Source organism: Carlito syrichta, unplaced genomic scaffold (assembly GCF_000164805.1).
Source record: "Carlito syrichta isolate Samal-C Ts95f unplaced genomic scaffold, Tarsius_syrichta-2.0.1 Scaffold308864, whole genome shotgun sequence".
NCBI classification, from domain to species: Eukaryota; Metazoa; Chordata; class Mammalia; order Primates; family Tarsiidae; genus Carlito; species Carlito syrichta.
The window spans coordinates 452,073-472,963 of NW_007252960.1; the positions used below are offsets into that span (position 1 = coordinate 452,073).

The 20,891-nt window shown below is 41.0% G+C and overlaps 1 protein-coding gene across 1 annotated transcript in view; it reads left to right on the forward strand.

Moving 5' to 3' along the window:
* The window catches only part of GSPT1 (G1 to S phase transition 1), a 46,785-nt gene that overhangs the window by 9,991 nt on the left and 15,903 nt on the right, over positions 1-20,891 (forward strand). The window contains exons 2-9 of the mRNA XM_008066232.2: positions 11,399-11,443; positions 11,550-11,591; positions 12,599-12,826; positions 13,858-13,891; positions 16,512-16,589; positions 19,018-19,198; positions 19,863-20,017; positions 20,187-20,327. Of these exons, the coding sequence (XP_008064423.1) occupies positions 11,570-11,591; positions 12,599-12,826; positions 13,858-13,891; positions 16,512-16,589; positions 19,018-19,198; positions 19,863-20,017; positions 20,187-20,327 (839 nt within the window). The 5' untranslated portion in view covers positions 11,399-11,443; positions 11,550-11,569. The remainder of the gene's footprint in view (positions 1-11,398; positions 11,444-11,549; positions 11,592-12,598; positions 12,827-13,857; positions 13,892-16,511; positions 16,590-19,017; positions 19,199-19,862; positions 20,018-20,186; positions 20,328-20,891) is intronic.

The following is a 20,891-nucleotide window of genomic DNA, read 5'->3' on the forward strand; positions in this document are numbered from 1 at the left end:
AGAGTGAGACTCCAACTCAAAAAAAAAAAAAAAAAAAAGAAAGAAAGAAAGAAAGAAAATCAAAATGAAACTCCCAATTCATTCAGTAAAGATGGATTGTGTATTTATTCTGAACAATACATTGCCAATTTGTGGAGTACTCTTCAAGAGTAGAGAAAAAAACTCTCCGTATTTCAGAAATCATCTGCCCCACAGTTCATTCTGGAAGCCTAAAACCTCTAGGGAACTAAGATATGTGCATGCCTGTATTTGAGAGATGTGTCATATCCTAGAGTAGAGATCGCCTGCAGAGTGGTGGGGTGATGGGGATTGGGATGGGAATGAGAAATCAGGGGACATGTGTGTACTTCTGAATTCTTCAGAGGAGTTAGTACTGTGCATCCAAGATGGAGCTGCTGCCTACCTGTGGCTGTCTAGATGCATCAACACTAGGATTTAAAATTCAGTTCCTCAGTCACAGTGGCCATATTTCTTTTTCTTTCCTTTTTTTAAGAGTTTCACTCTGTTCCCCAGGCTGGAGTGTAATGGCACACTCATGACCACTGCAGCCTCAATCTGCTGGGCTCAGGTGATTCTTCCATCTCAGCCTCCCAAGTAGCTGGAACCACAGGCATGCGCCACCACATCCAGCTAATTTTTTGATTTATTGTAGAGACGAGATCTTGCCAAGTTGCCCAGACTGGTCTCAAACCCCTGAGCTCAGGCAATCATCTTGCCTCAGTCTCCCAAAGTGCTGGGATTATAGGCATGAGCCATCACACCTGACCAATGGCCATGTTTCAAGTGCCTAACAGCCACATGTGGCAAGTGACCATCATATCACAGCACACATAGAACACTTCCATCATTGCAGAAACTTGAACAGAATTTCGTCACACATATTTCTCACTTCCATGCAATGTAAAACACTTGTGGCTTCTGTGACAGCACTGAAGTTTTTTCTTTAATGATCACACCATTTAGCTAACAAGACTATAATTTTGGTTAGGATGTTTGTGGTAAACATTTATCACTGTTAGATGTGTAAAGAGGATTAGAGATTAGTTTTATATCTAAAGCAATACAAATTTTTTTTTTTTTGAGTTGGAGTTTCACTCCGTCGCCCAGACTGGAGTGCAGTAGCCGCTCCTGGTCCCTGCAACCTCGACCTGCTGGGCTCCGGTGATCCTTCCGCCTCAGCCTTCCGAGTAGCCGGAATTACAGGTGCGTGCTACCACGCCTGGCTGATTTTTGATTTATTGTAGAGATGAGGCCTCGCCAAGTTGCCCAGGCGGGTCTCGAACCCGCCGGCTCAGGCAATCCACTCACCTCAGCCTCCCAAAGGTGCAGGATTACAGGCTGAGCCACCGAGCCCGACGCAATACAAATTTAAATCGCAAATTTATGAAATGTATGCATTAAGCGCTTTCTAAGAATTAATCAAACATTTATGTTCAAAACATGTAACTTGACTGGGTACGGTGGCTCATGGCTGTAATCCCAGCACTTTGGAATACCAAGGCAGGAGGATTGCTTGAGCCCAGGAATTCGAAACCAGCTTGGGCAGCATAGCAAGACCTCATCTCTACAATAAATCAAAAATCAGCCGGGCGTGGTAGCACGCACCTGTAATTCCGGCTATTCATGAGGCCGAGGCAGAAGGATCACCTGAGCCCCGGAGTTGGAGGCTGAGGTAAACTGAGATCATGCCACTGTACTTGAGCCTGAGCAGCAGAATGAGACCTTGACTCAAAAAAACGCAAAACCAACACAAAAACAAAACATGTAACTTGAATCAAAGCATAGCTTTTATTACCTGTTACCTGCGATATTCATAGCCTTGATTAACTTTTGCTTTATTGATGAACTGGCCAAGTGGGATTTTCCATATTCAAGTCCTTCGATCCATGATCAAATCTTTATTAATTATTTTTTTATTTTTTGAGCTGGATTCTCACTCTGTCACCCAGGCTGGGGTGTAGTGTCACACTCACAGCCACCACAGCATTGACCTGCTGGACTCAGGTAATCCTTCTGCCTCAGCCTTCCAAGTAGCCGCAACTACAGGCGCGCACTACCACACCCGGCTAATTTTTGATTTATTGTAGAGATGAGGTCTCGCCAAGTTGCCTGGTCTGTTCTCAAACCTGTGGGCTCAGGCGGTCCCCTCGCCTTGGCCTCCCAGAATGCTGGGATTACAGGCTGAGCCACCGAGCCTTGCCAAGCAAATCTTAAAAAAAAAAAAATTATACCCCTCCGCTTGGGAGCAGGCTTAGTAGAATAGAAGCCCAAAGCTTCACCATTACACAGTATACTGTGTAACAAACCTGCATTCTAAAATAAAATCAAAAAATTTTGAAAGATTGAGATGAAATCTAAACCACATAAGATTAACCATTTTAAAGTGAACAGTTCAGTATCTTCAGTGTTTTGTGTAACCAGCATTTCTTGCTAGTGCCAAAACATTTTTATCACACCAAAAGGAAACCCGCATTCACTGAGCAGTTATTCTCCCTTCCTTCCCTCTTTTGGCAGCCACCAGTCTGCTTTATGTCTATGGATTTACTTATTCTGAATATTTTCTTTAAATGGAATCATACAATATGTGACCTTTGTGTTGTTTTACCATGATCAAATTTTGACTAACAATATTAAGATCCAGATTATCATCTGTGTTACATCACAGGCAGTACTGTTGGGTGACTGTCTTCTGGTAAAATCTTTTAACTTCATATTTTAAAATTTGTGATAATGTACCTGGTTTCACAGTCAGTTCATGAACCTTCCTTTTTCACAATGTATAGAATTAGTTTTTCCTTCTAATTTGGGGCATGACTATTGTATTCACTGGTATACTCTGACAACTTTCCCACATATTAGAATTGTTCCATTTCAAAATACTTGATAAGAGTGTGCTTCTGAACATAAAGATAACACTGGACAATCTGAAGCCATGATTTCATTCCTCAGGAGGGATTCTAACTTCTGTCGCTAGTGGATGTGAACCATGCAGGATGTGAGAAATCAAGCCCCAGTCAACTGTTGGCTGGTCATGAGCAAATGACTTTGAACCCAGGAGAATACTAAGCCCAAGCTTATTAGTAGCCAGTAAAATCTGGATATTACGTGCATTATGAATAAGACCAGAGTAGAATGAACAAATAAGGGTTTATTGTGCATGAAGACTGGGTACAATTATATTGAGCTGAATTTTTTTTTTTTGTAATCAGAGTCAGGGTCCCACTCTATCACCCAGACTGGAGTGCAGTGGCACAATCACAGCTCACTGCAGCCTTTTCCTCCTGGGCTCAAGCAATCTTCCTGCCTTTACCTCCTGAGTAGCTGGGACTACAGGTGCATGCCACTACACCTGGCTAATTTTCTGTTTACTTTTTGTTGAGACCAGGTTTCACTATGTTGCCCAGCCTGATCTCAAACTCCTGGGCTGAAGCAATCCTCCCGCCTCTGTCTCCCAAAGTACTAGAATTACAGGCATGCCGGGCTCGGTGGTTCAGCCTGTAATCCCGCGCCTTTGGGAGGCTGAGGTGAGTGGATTGCCTGAGGCCGCGGGTTCGAGACCCACCTGGGCAGCGAGACCTCATCTCTACAATAAATAAAAAAATCAGCCAGGCGTGGTAGCACATGCCTGTAGTTCCGGCTACTTGGAAGGCTAAGGCAGAAGGATCGTCGGAGCCCAGCAGGTTGAGGCTGCGGTGGCCGGGAGCGGTCACTGCACTCCAGTCTGGGCGACAGAGTGAGACTCCAACTCAAAAAAAAAAAAAAAAGAATTACAGGCATGAGCCACCACTCCCAGCCTGAGCTGAAATTTAAAGAATATATATAGTGATTTTTATGGTTAATTCAAAAAAAAAAGTTCACGTATGTCACCATGTTGTCATTAGGCTTATGTGATCCATGATCTGACTGTTTCAGGGAGAGCTTTCTTTCCCTCTGGGAAACTATAGCTTTATTTTGGAGTACATCAATATCATTTTATGTGCCTATCAAGCATTTATTGTTTAAGAGACAGGATCTTGCTCTGTTGCCCAGGCTGGAGTACAGTGGTGTACAGTGGTTGTAGCTCACTACAACCTCAAACTCCAGGCCTCAAGCAATCCTCTTACTTCAACCTCCCAAAGTGCTGGGAGGTATGAGCCACTCCACACAAACTGAGCTTTACTATCTTTAGATAAATATTAAAAATTGTAAGTATGCTGCGCTATGCAGCTAGTAGATGATCTTATGACAGATGTCCCCGTCCTGAGAAGTTCCTTACAGATGCATGTGTTCTATACACATGGTTCCCAACTTAAGATTTTTTGGGAGAGGGGTGGACAACACCTCATCAACAAGGGTACCTGCATTTGTATACCTAACCCTGAATTGTACCCCACATCTTTAAAATTAAAAATTTTTAAAAAAAGATTTTTCGATTTTATGATGGTGTGAAAGAAATATGCACTCAGTAGAAATCATACTTCGAATTTGGAACGTGGATCTCTTTCCAGGCTAGGAAGATGTGGTCTCACGATGCTGGGCAGAGGCAGCAAGCCGCAGCTCCTGGTCAGCCACATGATCAGGAGGAAAGTTACCCACACTCTGTACCACACTGTGTTGCGAGGTGGCTTTGCCCAACTGCAGGCTAGTGTAAGCATTCTGAGGATGTTTAAGGTAGGCTGGACTAAACTGTGATATTCAATAGGTTAGGCTTTGTAAATTCATTTCCAGCTTGATCCTCATAGTAAGTCGAGGGCATCTGTATGTAAATCTGAGAGTTGGTGCTAGGAGGTAGGTAGTCAGGTGTAAGTACTGTTTGGTTTTGAAAAGCTGAGTCACAGTTCCAGATACCCTGAGAGTGGTGAGGAAGCTCACCATGCCAGTCATCACAGTCGTTTTCTTTTTCAGCAGTAGCTATTTGAGGAAGAGCAAGATGGCACTTGTATAACTTGGGAAAGCCTACAGTTGGTTCTGATATGCCTATATGTTGGATGGTAGTGATAACAGCATCTATTTCCTAGGGCTTTTAGTGGGTGTAAGAAAGCAATTGGCACATAAGAGCTTAATAAAAATTAGGGTAAATTGCCACTACCTCCACCTCCAGCACTAACACTAGATGGATTTGTGGATGATTTTTATGACTGGCACATAGTACTCAGTCCTTGTTCATAGGATTGATTTGGAGTATTGTAGAGGGTGAGACTGGCATTTGTTGAATAACTACTAGATGCCGGAATTTTTTTTTTCTTCAGTTGGAGTCTTACTCTGTCACCCAGACTGGAGAGCAGTGGCATGATCATTACTCACTGCTCCAAGACTCAGGTGATCCTTCCACTTTAACCTCCCAAGTAGTGGACTACAGGCATGTGCAACCATGCCCAGATAATTTTTTGATTTTTTTTTTTGTAGAGACCAGGTCTCGCCAAGTTGACCAGGCCGATTTTGAACTCCTGGGCTCAAGAGATCCTCCCACCTCTGCCTCCCAAAGTTCTGGGAGCATAGGCGTGAGCCATTGAGCCCAGTGCCAGAAGTTCTTTAATTGACACTAAACAAATGTATTCCATTGAAAGTGGACTGAGTTTTTTTTTTTTTTTTGAGTTGGAGTCTCACTCTGTCACCCAGACTGCAGTGCAGTGGCCGTTCCTGGCCACCGCAGCCTCGACCTGCTGGGCTCTGGCGATCCTTCCGCCTCAGCCTTCCAAGTAACTAGAACTACAGGCGTGCGCTACCACGCCCGGCTCATTTTGATTTATTGTAGAGATGAGGTCTTGCCAAGTTGCTCAGGCGGGTCTTGAACCCACGGGCTCAGGCAATCCACTCACCTCAACCTCCCAAAGGTGCGGGATTACAGACTGAGCCACCGAGGCCGGCTGGACTGAATTTTTTTAAATGTGGTACATATACAAGATGGAATATTTACACATCCACAAATAAGGACAAAATTATGAACTTTACAGCAACTTGGATGGATTTAGAGTCTGTCATACTTAGTGATTTATCACAGAAACAAAGAACTGAGTACCACATGTTCTCCTCATAAGCGTACCCTGAACATTTATTGTAATAATATAAGAAAGAGATCGGAAGAGGTGGGAAACTGCCAGGGAAGAGGGGGCATACAACATCAATGAGGGTACCTGATCTCAAACCAGGTGAAGTGGGGGCCAAAGGGAGACCCAAACTTTACCTATAGGGTGACCACTTATATAGCTAATTCTGAATTGTACCCCACATCTTTCAAATAAAATAAAATTAAATTAAAAAAACACATAGGGCAACTCCTATTGGTCCCCTCCTACTGTGGGAGCTTTTCTGTCCTCTCAATAAATCCTGCTTTCTAAAAAAAATTTAAAAAAACAAGCTAAAAAATTTTAAAAATTTAAAAAAACAAGCAAAAAAGCAAATGCATAATCCTCTCAGGAAGATGCTGTGTCATTCCCACAGTTCCCACAACTTGTGACAAGCCAAAAGTTAAACCCAGGAGTCAGCTCAGTTCTAGGCTCTTCCAGTACCCTATGCTGCCTTCTTCCTAAGGTGGCCTGTGAACCTGATTCACTTAGCACTGCCTGGATTTCTTGTGAATTGAATAATTTTTCCTTATTTTACCCTTAAACTTAAAAATGGAAAAGCAAAAAAGGCAAATCTATATCGATGGAGTACAGTTTCTGTCCCCTTCCTAACTTAGCTGAAAGGATTTTCTTTCTAGTTTCTGTGTAATGTCCTGTTCATCACACAGGTGGGGCCGTCTTAGACCTATCACTCTTTGTCCCAGCTTCTGTCAGGTGTTGCCTCCTGTGTCTTCGCATTCACCCTGTCCCTAGTTGTACGCTTGGTTGTCCTAATGTTGTGCTTCCTTGCAGTGGTGATGCGGTCTTTCTGCCTGTGTGGTCTTTTCACTATATACTACCATAAAAATGATCTTGCTAAGTGACAATCTGAGCATGTCAGTTTATTTATTTTTTTATTTTAGTCAGAGTCTTACTCCAGACTCCAGGTCTCACCAAGTTGCCCTTGCTAGTCTCAAACCCATGGGCTCAGGCAGTTCTCTCACCTCGGTCTTCCAAAGTGCTAGGGTTATAGGCGTGAGCTACTGTGCCCGGCTGAGCTTGTCAATTAAAAAAAAGAAAAAAAGAAAGAAAAGGTTTCCCTTTACCTATCAGAGACAGGAAATTATTTTCCTCAATATTGATGCTACTGAAGTTTGGTCCCAGCTGGGCTCAGTGGCACTTTGGGAGGCCAAGGCAAGTGGATCTGAGCCCACAGGTTTGAGACCAACCTGGGCAACCTGTCAAGACCTCGTCTCTACAATACGTTAAAAAAAAAAAAAAAATTAACCAGGCACGGTAGCATGCGCCTATAGTTCCGGCTACTTGGACAGCTGAGGCGAAAGGATTGCCGGAGCCCAGCAGGTCGACGCTGGGCTGACTGCGAATGTACCACTGCACTCCAGCTTAGGTGACAGAATGGGACTCCAACTCAAAATAAATAAATAAATAAAAGATTGGGTGCAAAACACTTTCTCTTAACTCTTACAGGTGTTCATACTTTCTGGACAGTGATTTTAAATAAGAGTTTTGCAGGTTATAAATTCACTACTCTTTTGTACTTGCTTCACATGATTCATGTGGCTTCAAGTTACTTGGTGTCTTTTTATGTCTTGGAGAGTCTTTAAAGCAGGGGCACGTCCGTATTGGAGTATCATCTAGGTTTGTTTATGTCTGACAAACTAAAATCTAAGAAATAGATTTATGTATTTTGGTATCAGTATGTACTTCTGTTTCTCTCACAGTGATGTCATAAGTAGATTTGCTGTGTAACAACTGTGAAAACTGGATCATTTTAGTATAGAACAAAATTGGCATCTTTGGAACCATCTTTTCTGCAGATGTTTTAAGGGTCTTATACCGGGGATGTCAAAAAAATGTATACACATTGTAAGTGTCATTAGAAGATGCTCGCCATAATCAGAATTGTCTGAGCTGGGCTCAGTGGCTCAGCCTGTAATCCTGTGCCTTTGGGAGGCTGAGGTGAGTGAACTGCCTGAGCTCATGGGTTCGAGACCTGCCTGGGCAACTTGGTGAGACCTCATCTCTACAATAAATCAAAAAATTAGCCGGGCGTGGTAGCGTACACCTGTAGTTCCAGCTACTTGGAAGGCTGAGGCGAAAGGATCGCTGGAGCCCAGCAGGCGAGGCTGCGGTGGCCGGGAGCGGCCACTGCACTCCAGTCTGGGCAACAGAGTGAGACTCCAACTCAAAAAAAAAAAAAGAATTGTCTGGACACTGACAGTAACCACTTTGAGCACCTCTTGTAATTACAGAAGTCAAATGTGACTGGTATTCATCTTTTGTTATCAGTATGTATTGAGTACTACAGTTTTAATACAGTTTTTTTCCTTTTTTAAACTCAATATTTACACCAATAATAAACAAACAGAAACCCAAATAAAAACCACAATTCCATTCACAATAGCCACAAAAAAAATGGAACACCTTGGCATCTTCCTAACCAGAAACGTGAAAGACCTTTACAATGATAACTACAAAACACTGCTCAAGGAAATCAAAGAAAACACAAACAAGTGGAAAAATATCCCATGCTCATGGATTGGAAGAATCAACATTGTGAAGATGTCCATCCTACCTAAGGCAATCTACAGATTTAATGCAATATCCATCAAATTACCAGCAACATTCTTCTCAGACCTAGAAAAAACAACACAGGAATTCATATGGAAACACAAACGACCAAGAATAGCCTGAACAATCCTCAGCAAAAAAAAAAACAAAGCAGGTCGTATCACATTACCAGACGTCAGACTTTACTATAAAGCTACAATCATCAAAACAGCTTGGTATTGGTACAGGAACAGGCATATAGAACGATGGAATAGAATTGAGATTTCTGAAGCAAAACCTCAATTTCTCAACCAACTCATCTTCAACAAAGCCTCCACCACCTACCACTGGGGAGAGGAGAACCTATTCAGTAAATGGTGCTGGGAAAACTGGCTGACCACATGCAGAAGATTGAAACAGGACCCCTATCTTTCACCATACACAAAAATTAAATGGATCAGAGACCTAAATGTAAAACCTCAAACCATAAGAACCTTAGAAAATGAAGGACATACCCTCATGGAAATTGGAACTGGCATCCAATTCCTGAACAAAACCTGAAACCAACAGGCCATAAGAGAGAAGATAGACAAGTGAGACCTCATTAAACTGACAAGCTTCTGCAAAGCCAAAGAAACCATCAAGAGAGCAGGGAGACAGCCCACAGACTGGGAAAAAGTATTTGCCAACTCCAGATCTGACAAAGGCTTAACATCTTGGATCTACAAGGAACTCAAATGTGCTAAAAAGAAAAAAACAAACAACCCCATTATAAAATGGCCAAAAGATATGAACAGACACTTCTCAAAGGAAGATATCGAGCAGCCAACAAACACATGAAGAAATGGTTAACCTCACTAATCATCAGGGAGATGCAAATCAGAAACACACTGAGATACCACCTAACTCCAGTCAGAATGGCAATTATCAATAACTCAATAAATAACAGTTGCTGGAGAGGGTGTGGCGAAAAGGGAACACTTCTACACTGTTGGTGGGAGTCAAACTAGTGCAACCTCTGTGGAAAACAATATGGTGATTCCTAAAAGCTCTAAATATCGACCTCCCATATGACCCCGCAATCCCCCTACTGGGAATATACCCTGAAGAACTCAAATCACTCTATAAAAAAGATACCTGCACACGTATGTTTATCGCAGCATTGTTCACAATAGCAAGAACCTGGAAGCAACCATGTTGTCCATCAAAAGAGGACTGGATTAAAAAAATGTGGTACATACACAGGATGGAATACTACGCAGCCATAAAAAAAGAACAAAATCATGAATTTCGCAGCAACCTGAATGGAACTAGCGTCTATAATACTGAGTGACCTCTCACAGAAACAGAGATCTGAGTGTCACATGTTCTCACTCATATAGTGGACCTTGAACATCCAACATAATACTATAAGAAAATGACTGACAGTAGTGGGAAACTATGGGGTGGGGGAGATGAGATTAATGGTAGTCAATATCTGTCTTGGGATGGGGAGACACCTCTTATCAACAAGGGTGCCTGAACGAAGCGTATTTGTATACCTAACCTTTAACTGTACCCCACTATCATAATAAAAAATATTGATTATTAAAAAAAAAAAAGCTGAAACCCAAGATTGTGATACAATCATTAAAATGAGTCCTGGACTTACCCTACAAGTAATACATGTGGGATTTCCTAGTGACTAGTTGGATGGGATAAGAATGTCAGTGGTGATGGCAGGATTTGAATCATCCTTGTCTGAGATACATGTTTTTTCTAAGTAAGTGCTTAGAAATTTTTACTATTTTCTTCAATAAATCAAAGGTTGAACTTAAAAAAAAACAAAAAACCTGAATATATTTCTTTGGCATCCTCTGTATATATGTCAGGACTTTGTACTAATGTTCTTTATCTTACTGGTAGCAAATTTAATTTCGGGGATCTTGATAACATGCTTCTGGAGTCTTAGAAAGAGCTAATTGTTACCTTCTTGGGCTGGAGGTTTACCAAGGGAATCTAGGAGAGTGGGTGTGTATCTGTTGAGCAGAAATATCACACTAATTTGACCTGTGCTGGGCTCCAGATTACTTATTGTCTGTGGAGAAAAAGTTTATAGAGTATGCTTTTTTTAAAATTAGAAAATACAGTTTTTTAAAAAGTAAATTAGAGAAAGAGAAGACTCACCTTCCCAAAGTGGGGGAGGGGGCTGAAGCCAGGAAGCATGTTGACAGCCACAGCTCAGAGAGCACATGGCCACACCAGAGTCTAGCAAGGCAATGACTGGGTATGCTTTTATGAAAACATTTTAATTACTGGAAGTGCTTTAAAATTGACTGTAATTGGTAGAATTTTATTTATTTTTTTGAGTTAGAGTCTCACTCTGTCACCCAGACTGGAGCGCAGTGGCCGCTCCCAGCCACCACAGCCTCGACCTGCTGGGCTCCGGCGATCCGCCTCAGCCTTCCAAGTAGCCAGAATTACAGGCATGCGCTACCACGCCCGGCTGATTTTTTTTGATTTATTGTAGAGATGAGGTCTCGCCACCCACGCGGGTCTTGAACCCGCAGGCTCAGGCAGTCCACTCACCTCAGCCTCCCGAAGGCGCAGGATTACAGGCTGAGCCACCGAGCCCGGCTCTTGGTAGAATTTTGAAAAGTAGGTTAAACAGAGACTTCTAATTTGAAGACCTGCATTAGCTGCTATTGATCTGAGTTATTGAGGCTTGTGTTGTTACTGAACTTCTGTTTTTACAATATATTAAAAGATAAGTGGAATGGATGTATAGCTCTCAATTTTTAATAGAACTTACTTCTATTAAACAGCACCTGTGGAATCCTCTCAAGAGGACCAGTCGTTGCTGTGTGAAGGTAATTTTTTATGATGTACTCTTTGAAAGTCTTTTTAAGTTGTCTTTGGCATATAAAGGCAGATACTGTTTTGTAAATATAGATTATATCTCAATCTCTTGTTTAGGTTCAAATTCAGCTGTTAGCATGGAACTTTCAGAACCTGTTGGTAAGAAAATTTCTGACCATATTAATATAATAATATGAAACTTTCCCTCAAGATGTAAGGTGCAAATGTGTTATGATTATTGTAATGCCTACATTTAAGACTACATTGAGTCTTTGCTATTAGTATTTCGAAAGCAGGGGAAAAAAGGGCATTATCACTGCCTTGATAAACTTAGTGACTGCAAAATGAGTATGGAGGAATGCTAAGGTCAATTTAAGCACTTGGACTTGTTTTATTTACTTTGTGAAAGGTTTCCTTTCTTTTTTGTAACTATTCTTTTTTCTTTTTCTTTTTTGAGTTGGAGTCTCTCTCGGCCAGGCTGGAGTGCAGTGGCACGTTGACAGCCACCGCAGCCTCGACCTACTGTGCTTAGGCGATCCTTCTGCCTCAGCCTTCCGAGTAGCTGGAACTACAGGCATGCGCCACCATGCCCATCAAATTTTTTGACTTACTGTAGAGATGAGGTCTCACCAAGTTGTCAAGGCTGGTCTTGAACCCGTGGGCTCAGGCAGTCCTCTTACCTCAGCCTCCCAAAGTGCTGGGATTATAAGTGTGGGCCACTGCGCCTGGCTATAACTATTCTTAAGACTTTCCTGTTCCCAAGGGGATTATTAAAGTTGATGCCAAAGTTGTATTACTTAAAGAAGAAAAGGAACTGTCTCCTAAGTCCTTTCATCTGTTATGATTTTAAACTTTTCCTGCTGTCAGGGTCTCTTGACACTGGAATAACTAGGCTGTTGGGAATGTTAGATCTCTTGTTTACATGTTGTTTGTCCTTAGGAAAATGAAACATTAAAATGGTAGTCTCTGAGTTAGAGCTCTCTGATTTGATATCATTAGTGAGGCCACCTTGAAAGCTGTTATTTATTGCTCCTGTGAAAGAGATTTCCTGCTGTGTATCCCTGGACATTAGGAAATGGAGCTAGATACACCAGGTTCCATTTGTTGTTTTAAAGTGCGGGTTATACGTCTTTTTCAGAATAGTAAGTTAAAATGTCTTACTTCAGTAGAAAATGGAGAAACGGAAATGTCCCCAGAAGAATCATGGGAGCACAAAGAAGAAATAAGTGAAGCAGAGCCAGGGGGTGGTTCCTTGGGAGATGGAAGACCACCAGAGGAAAGTGCCCAAGAAATGATGGAGGAGGAAGAGGAGATACCAAAACCTAAATCTGTGGTTGCACCTCCAGGTGCTCCTAAAAAGGAGCATGTAAATGTAGTATTCATTGGCCATGTGGGTAAGTCGCACTCATAGCACTTACAAGAAACGACCAGAGTTCTTAGATACGTCAAACATAAAACATTTTATTTAGCTGCTTGGAAATGTTTAGTGGAACCGAATTAATATAAAATGTCTTGATTTTTAATTTGCTAGATTTTTTTAACTATCAAAAAATTATAGGTACTTTTTTCTTGAGGTTTGAGCAAATGAACCATTTTGTATGGCATAGACGCTGGAAGAAAATACGCTTTGGGATATTTGTATGTAACATATGATTAGTCGAGAGACCACTGATTGTGCTTCAGCATAGTATATCTGTTCATTAATATCTTAGAAAATGTGCTCTTATGTGAATTTCAGTTAACTTGTTAACATTAACTGGATTAATCTTACTAGATAGTTTAGTTGTGTATGAAGTAAGAAATAAATAGTTTGGAGTAACTTTTGGGTGCTTACCAGGTTGCTGGTTTAGCATAAAACAAAACAAAAGAACAAACCTATTTAACTTACTCAAGTATTCTCCAATTACCTGACCTATCCCCAAAATTGTGAGAAGAAAATACAGAATTATGTGCCTTTTATTTCTTCTGTCTCCGTCTTTCCCCTGAATCTGAAACACCATACTCCACTTTTAGTAGCAAGAAATCCTTTGAAATGTGTAGAAGACACATAGTCTACTTGCTGTTAATGAAAGGAAAATGACCTAAATGTAGTTCACAGCTCTTCAGCTACTTTTGGTCACCTCAGAAGCTCCCCTTGGGTAATATATATTCTGTTGCTGCTGTGCTTGTTAGTTGAAGGTCAGGGAACAGTCTGTTCAAAAATTACTTCTTCATTATCTGTAAAGTATTTCTAAGTCATTGAGTTGTAGGGAGCCTAAGCGGCCTCATATTCCAAGGGAGAAGGTAACTACTAGGGCTTATGCCCCGAAGTCCTGTTGTAAGATTTAATTATATATGCCACAACTGTCAGCTGTGCTTGCCTTGCATATGTAGTGGTTTGGTTTTTGTCTTTAACCTATTGTTTGCATGTGAATATTACCTTTAGATGCTGGCAAGTCAACCATTGGAGGACAAATCATGTAAGTCTATGTCTTTTGTTTAATAATAGAGTTTATTTGATTGAATGACTTTTAGACATTGCAGACATTTAAACTGGTCAATTACCTGATGTTAAGAAGTAAATTTTGGCCAGGTGAAGTGGCTCCCACTAATTCCAGCACTTTGGGAGGTAGAGGTGAGAGAATTACTTGAGTCCAGGTGTTTGAGGCCAGCCTGTGCAACTTAGTGAGACATCATCAGTACAATAAATTAAAAAGTTAGCTGGGTGTGGTGGGCATGCTTGTAGTTCCAGCTACTTGGAAGGCTGAGGCAGAAGGATCACCTGAGCCCAGCAGGTTGAGGCTACAGTTAGCCATGAACTGCATTCCAGTGAGACTGATTCAAATCAAAACAAAGAGTAAATTTTGGCTGTGTATAGTGGCTCACACCTGTAATCCCAGCACTTTGGGAGGCCAAGGTGGGAAGATCACCTTGAGGCCAGGAGTTTAAGACCAGCCAGGGGCAACATAGCAAGATCCCATCTCTACAGGAAAAAAAGAAGTGATTTTTGCTGTGTGATCATTGTATTTTCTGATGGATTTCAGTCATGTCAGATTCTCATGGAACATTAATTAAATGGGTTTCTGAAAGTTGTCTTTTAGATTTTTTTTTTAAACAAAAAATGAATATAGAACCTTAGATTATAGGAAGTCTTAGTCTGCTTTGAATATAATTTACTTGGGAATAATGAAGACCAGCTATTGAATGTGGTGAATGGGGGAACTACCTTTTTTTCCTCATTAGCTCCTTAAATTTTTGTGGATTTAATAAAAGGCAGATAAGCTAATAACATGCTAAAATAATTTTTTTTATCATCTAGAAGCTATCTCAGCATGAAATCACCATGGCTAGTCTTTATTTTTTTTATTTTTTTGAGTTGGAGTCTCACTGTTGCCCAGACTGGAGAGCAGTGGCATGCTCATAACCACTGCAGCCTCGATCTACTGGACTCAGGAATCCTTCTACCTCAGCTTTTCAAGTAGCTGGAACTACAGGTGCATGCCACCATGCCCAGCTAATTTTTTGATTTATTGAAGAGACAAGGTCTTGCCAAGTTGCCCAGACTGTTCTCGAACCCTAGGCTCAGGCAGTCCTCTGAGTACTGGGATTACAGGTATGAGTCACTGCATCTGGCTATGGCTAGCCTGTAGTAATGCATTCTGGTATTGATAAATCTTTTAATTAAACGTCCCTAAATTTTTAACCCCTTCTGTACATTATACCCATTTCTTCAAACTATGTCATCGGAGAACCTAGGGGACATATCATTTTGCCTAATTAAATCATTTTAATTAGCGATCTTGCCAATTGCTTATGAAAATTTCTGCAACAGAGACCTTAAGGCAGGCTGTTAAACAGGCTCTTTAACCAAAACTCTGTGGCTGGAAGTGTCATGCCATTTGTTGTTTGTTTTCAGGAAAATGTATATTTTTTGCTGATGGGCTATAATTTTCAGTGGCATTTCTCTGGGGTTCTGTACTCAAATGCTTAGGAGCATTGCACTCTAGATGACTACATGGCGAACACAGAGATGAAAGCTAGGGACAGGGGAACTTTGATACGGATTGAATCAAGGGAAGCAATACTAAGGAGCTATTTTAAAATTATAATCTCACTTTGACAAGTAGTTAGTAAGGCCTCATTACCTGGACAGTACTGTTGGCATTTTTCTTCTTATATATAGTACTTGTATTTACATTTAATTTAACTTTTTTTTAAGAAATAGGGTCTTTCTGTGTTGCCCAGGCTGGAGTACAGTGGCCATTCACAGACATGATCACAGAGTAATACAGCCTCAAATCCTGGGCTCAAGTGATCCTCCTGCTTCAGCTTCCTGAGTACCTGGGACTATAAGCATGACCCACCATGCCCAGCTTAATTTTTACTTTTGTCAAAAAAAAAAAAACTTATATTCTGAAATAATTTTAGATTTACAAAAAGATTGCAAAAACAGTACAGAATACCCCTATACCTTCATTTCGTCTACCCTGATGGTAGTATCCTATGTAACCATAGTACATATATTAAAACTAGGAAATTAACATTGGCACAATACTATTAACTGTGATACAGATCTTGTGTCCGTTTTACCGGTTTTTCCTCCTTAGTCTTCTGTAGCCTGTAGCATTTCCTCAGTTTTTCCTTGTCTTTCATGGCCTTAGAAATCTTTCTTCAGTTTGGGTTTGACTAATGTTTTCTCACAATTGGATTGAGGTTTTCCATTTTGGACAAGAGTATCACAAAAGAAAGTGATGTTCTCAGTGCACCCTGTGAAGGGGTTGATGGTGTCTATCCTGTTTTACTTTTTCAGTGTTTTCCTTATTACTGGTGAAATCAGCCATGATTACTTGTTTGAGGTGTTGTTTGTTGGGATTCTCCATTATAAAGTTATTTTTTCCCCTTGATCTGATAATTTGAGACTGTGCAAACCTCCTTTTCGTACTTAAACTTTTCATATTTTTAGCATCCACCAGAGTTACCTTTAAAGTAGCTGTTTTCTGGAGTTGAAAGCCCCCTCAAGTTCTCTAAAACTTCCCTAATTTTACTGAGTAATTTGTGAATAATTAAGTGTTTGCTTCTTTTTTTCTAAAATGTCTTCAGGTATTTGACTGGAATGGTTGACAAAAGGACACTTGAGAAATATGAAAGAGAAGCTAAAGAAAAAAACAGAGAAACTTGGTATAGTAGATGTTTATGACACTATAACTTTCTTTTAAGGAAATGATGCTCACCTAATGCTTTTGTAGCTATTAAAATATAAATTTTGAGGTCTAAAATGGTGTTATAACAAAGGAAAAGTTTCCGTTCCTCTCATAATACACAGTATGTCAGTTCCCGATAACTTAGTAACTTACACGCAGAAATTGGGAAAGAATTCACGCCTCTGGCAATAGGAGACTTGTTGAAGAAATATAAACCATTTAATTGGGTCATTATATAACCACTAGAAACTTATATTTATACGATTTGTAATAACCAGAAACAGAATTTATATTGCAGTGGCATTTGGGGAGAAACATAATTATACTTAAAATATGGCCATTATGTAAATAAATGCTACAAAGAAAAAAGAATAGAAGGATTTCTTGACAATGGTTGCTTTTTTTTGAGTTGGAGTCTCACTCTGTCGCCCAGCCTGGAGTGCAGTGGCCGCTCCCGCCACCGCAGCCTCGACCTGCTGGACTCCGGCGATCCTTCCACCTCAGCCTTCCGAGTAGCCGGAATTACAGGCACGCGCTACCAACGCCTGGCTAAATTTTGCCTCAAAATGTATATTTTTTTATTTTATTGAGGAGATGAGGTCTTGCCTGCCCAGGCGGGTCTCGAACCCGCGGGCTCAGGCAATCTACTCACCTCAGCCTCCCAAAGGCGCGGGATTACAGACTGAGCCACTGAGCCCGGCTAATGGTGAAAGAGTTCATTTTTTTCTGCTTTCTAACTTTACCTATTATTTTGCTTTTTTTTGTTGACCTACTGGGCTCTGGCGATCCTTCCGCCTCAGCCTTCCAAGTAGCTGGAACTACAGGCACGCGCTATCACGCCCGGCTGATTTTTTGATTTATTGTAGAGATAAGGTCTTGTCAAGTTGCCCAGGCAGGTCTCGAACGCTCAGGCTCAGGCAGTCCACTCAACTCGGCCTCCCAAAGTGCTGGGATTACAGGCTGAGACCCCGAGCCCGGCCTATTTTGTTTTTAAAAAGTTAGCTGTGTTGGTGGGTGGGAAACACAACATCAGTAGTAAGGGTACCAGATCTCAAACCAGGCAAAGTGGGGACCAAAGGGAGGCCCAAACTTTACCTGTATGATGACCACTTGTATACTTAATCCTGAATTGTACCCTACATCTTTACAATTAAAAAAAAGAAAAAGTAAGTTAGCAAGCCTTGTCTCAGTGGAACATTGGGGGTCGTTTTTAAAAAATAAAACTGACCAGGCTTGGTGGCTCAGCCTGTAATCCCGCGCTTTGGGAGGCTGAGGTGAGTGGATTGCCTGAGCCCATGGGTTTGAGACCTGCCTGGGCAACTTGACAAGACCTCATCTCTACAATAAATCAAAAATTAGCCTGGCATGGTAGCGCATACCTGTAGTTCCAGCGACTTGGAAGGCTGAGGCAGAAGGATCGCTGGAGCCCAGCAGGTCGATTATGCAGTGGCCGGGAGCAGCCACTGCACTCCAGTCTGGGTGACAGAGTGAGACTCCAACTCAAAAAATAAAAAATAAAACTGTTCCTCTGTGTTAAGGGAGAAAAAAATCCTTGTCAATGTTAAAGGAAAACAAAGGAGTACAAGCTATAAAACAACAGATGATGAGGTTATCTAAATTAATGCCTACTGTTAGGGATTGAACTTAAATACATGATTTTTACTTGGCAAATAATATTGAGATAACTTCTAGCAAGTCACATTACTCCCACATGATGGGTTAATGGCCTTTACTGCTGAAAAATAAATTATTTGTATCGAATTTTGTGCCAGATGGTTATAAAAATGAAATAAGTATACTCGTTAATACTTAACTCACAGTGATATTGGCATTGGTACTAAGTTTTCTTTCTGTGTATGTTGTCATAAATAATGTTTGCTATAAATAATTGATAGGATGTGTATAAAAGCTTCAAGTATTTGAATCACGGTAGTACTAGTTTTAGTCTTTTAATTTTCATTTCACCAATCCTGTTCATGATTTATATGTTGTATGATGGCCATAAAGTTGGATGTCATCAACTAAACCTTTAATGTTAGAATATCTTTAGCTGGGCTCGGTGGCTCAGCCTGTAATCCCGCGCTTTGGGAGGCTGAGGTGACTGGATTGCCTGAGTCCGCGAGTTCGATACCCTCTTGGGCAACTTGGCGAGACCTCAACTCTACAATACATCAAAAATGAACCGGGCATGGTAGTGCGTGCCTGTAGTTCCAGCTTCTTGGAAGGCTGAGGCGGAAGGATTACCGGAGCCCAGCAAGTGGAGGCTGCAGTGGCTGGGAGTGGTCACTGCACTCTAGTCTGGTTGACAGAGTGAGACTCCAACTCAAAAAAAAAAAAAAAGAAGAATATCTTTGAGAGTCTCAGTGTTCTTCGCAATGTTACTCTTATTTTAAAAATTATTTCAGGTACTTGTCTTGGGCCTTAGACACAAATCAGGAAGAACGAGACAAGGGTAAAACAGTAGAAGTGGGTCGTGCCTATTTTGAAACTGAAAAGAAGCATTTCACAATTCTGGATGCCCCTGGACACAAGAGTTTTGTCCCAAATATGATTGGTGGTGCCTCCCAAGCTGATTTGGCTGTGCTGGTAAGAAAAAAATTTCAGTCCATCTGGATATTTGTTAGCAACCTAATTTATATCTTAAATATTTTAGTATACCTTCTAAGAGCTAGAAAAATGTAGGCTGTAGTGAACTATAATGATGTACACAGTTATCATTTTCACTTTCATCATACTAAACTGCTCAGGAAATCTTTACGGCTTGGTTTACTTCTGAAAATATGTTTTACTTTTTCTCTCCCATTGCTGTTGTCTATTAATGTTTCAGAACTTAGTGTCTACTAAATACCAAGCCTACTCATAGCCTCTGTGGGTGAAAAATGAATAAGAAACCATCTGTTTTGCGATTTTGTGTACTGGCACTAGATCACATACATTTTTTTCTTTGTAGTTACAATGGATAGAAAACAAATGGTGTTTTATAGACATGTTAGTGGAATTAAGGATGGCTTTGTTATTATATTTGAATTACAAAATATAGAAGTGTACTAGTTTTTTGGAATTTGTGGGATAGAAATGCTCCAGAAGCTTAAATCATCTAGACCTTTTTTGATTTGTGACATTTAAAAGCATCTACATTATAACATAATTTGCTTCATTTTCTTGCAAAATATTTGAAAGGAAAGATGTTTTACTGCTAGAAGGGTATGCCTGAAAGTGTAAGAGTAAACGAATCATCTTTTGGAATTAGGTCATTTCAGCCAGGAAAGGGGAATTCGAAACTGGATTTGAAAAAGGAGGACAGACAAGAGAACATGCAATGTTGGCAAAGACAGCAGGTGTAAAACACTTAATTGTGCTTATTAATAAGATGGATGACCCAACAGTAAATTGGAGTAATGAGAGGTAAGCTTTGGTATCTTACTGTTATTTTATAGATGTGTTAGAGGAATTAAGGACAGTTTTCTTATTTCATGGCTTTTTCTCTAAGGGTTTTTCTAAACCTTAATTTGTTTACTGATGAAACTAGAGTTCGTTTTATTTATATAATTGAGTTATTTATAAATATTCATAGGTATGAAGAATGTAAAGAGAAACTAGTGCCATTTTTGAAAAAAGTTGGCTTCAATCCCAAAAAGGACATTCACTTTATGCCCTGCTCAGGACTGACTGGAGCGAATCTCAAAGAGCAATCAGATTTCTGCCCTTGGTACATGTAAGTACCATTTCATTTTCTTTAAAAAAAAAAAGCATGTCTTTATAAGTTAAGACTGACTGTAACCTTGCCTTTAAGAATGCCAACACCAAGCCGGGCTTGGTGGCTCAGCCTGTAATCCTGCGCTTTGGGAGACTGAGGTGAGTGGATTGCCTGAGCCCACGGGTTCGAGACCCGCCTGGGCAACTTGGTGAGACCTCATCTCTACAGTTAAAAAAACCCAAAAATTAGCCGGGCGTGGTAGCGCACGCCTGTAGTTCCAGCTACTTGGAAGGCTGAGGCGGAAGGATCGCCGGAGCCCAGCAGGTCGAGGCTGCAGTGGCTGGGAGTGGCACTGCACTCCAGTCTGGGCGATAGGGTGAGACTCTGACTCAAAAAAAAGAATGCCAACACCATTGCCCTCCTCCCCTCCATTTTATTTATTTATTTATTTATTTATTTGAGTTGGAGTCTCACCCTGTCACCCAGATTGGAGTGCATTGGCCGCTCCCGACCACTGCAGCCTCGACCTGCTGGGCTCCGGCAATCCTTCTGCCTCAGCCTTCCAAGCAGCTGGAACTACAG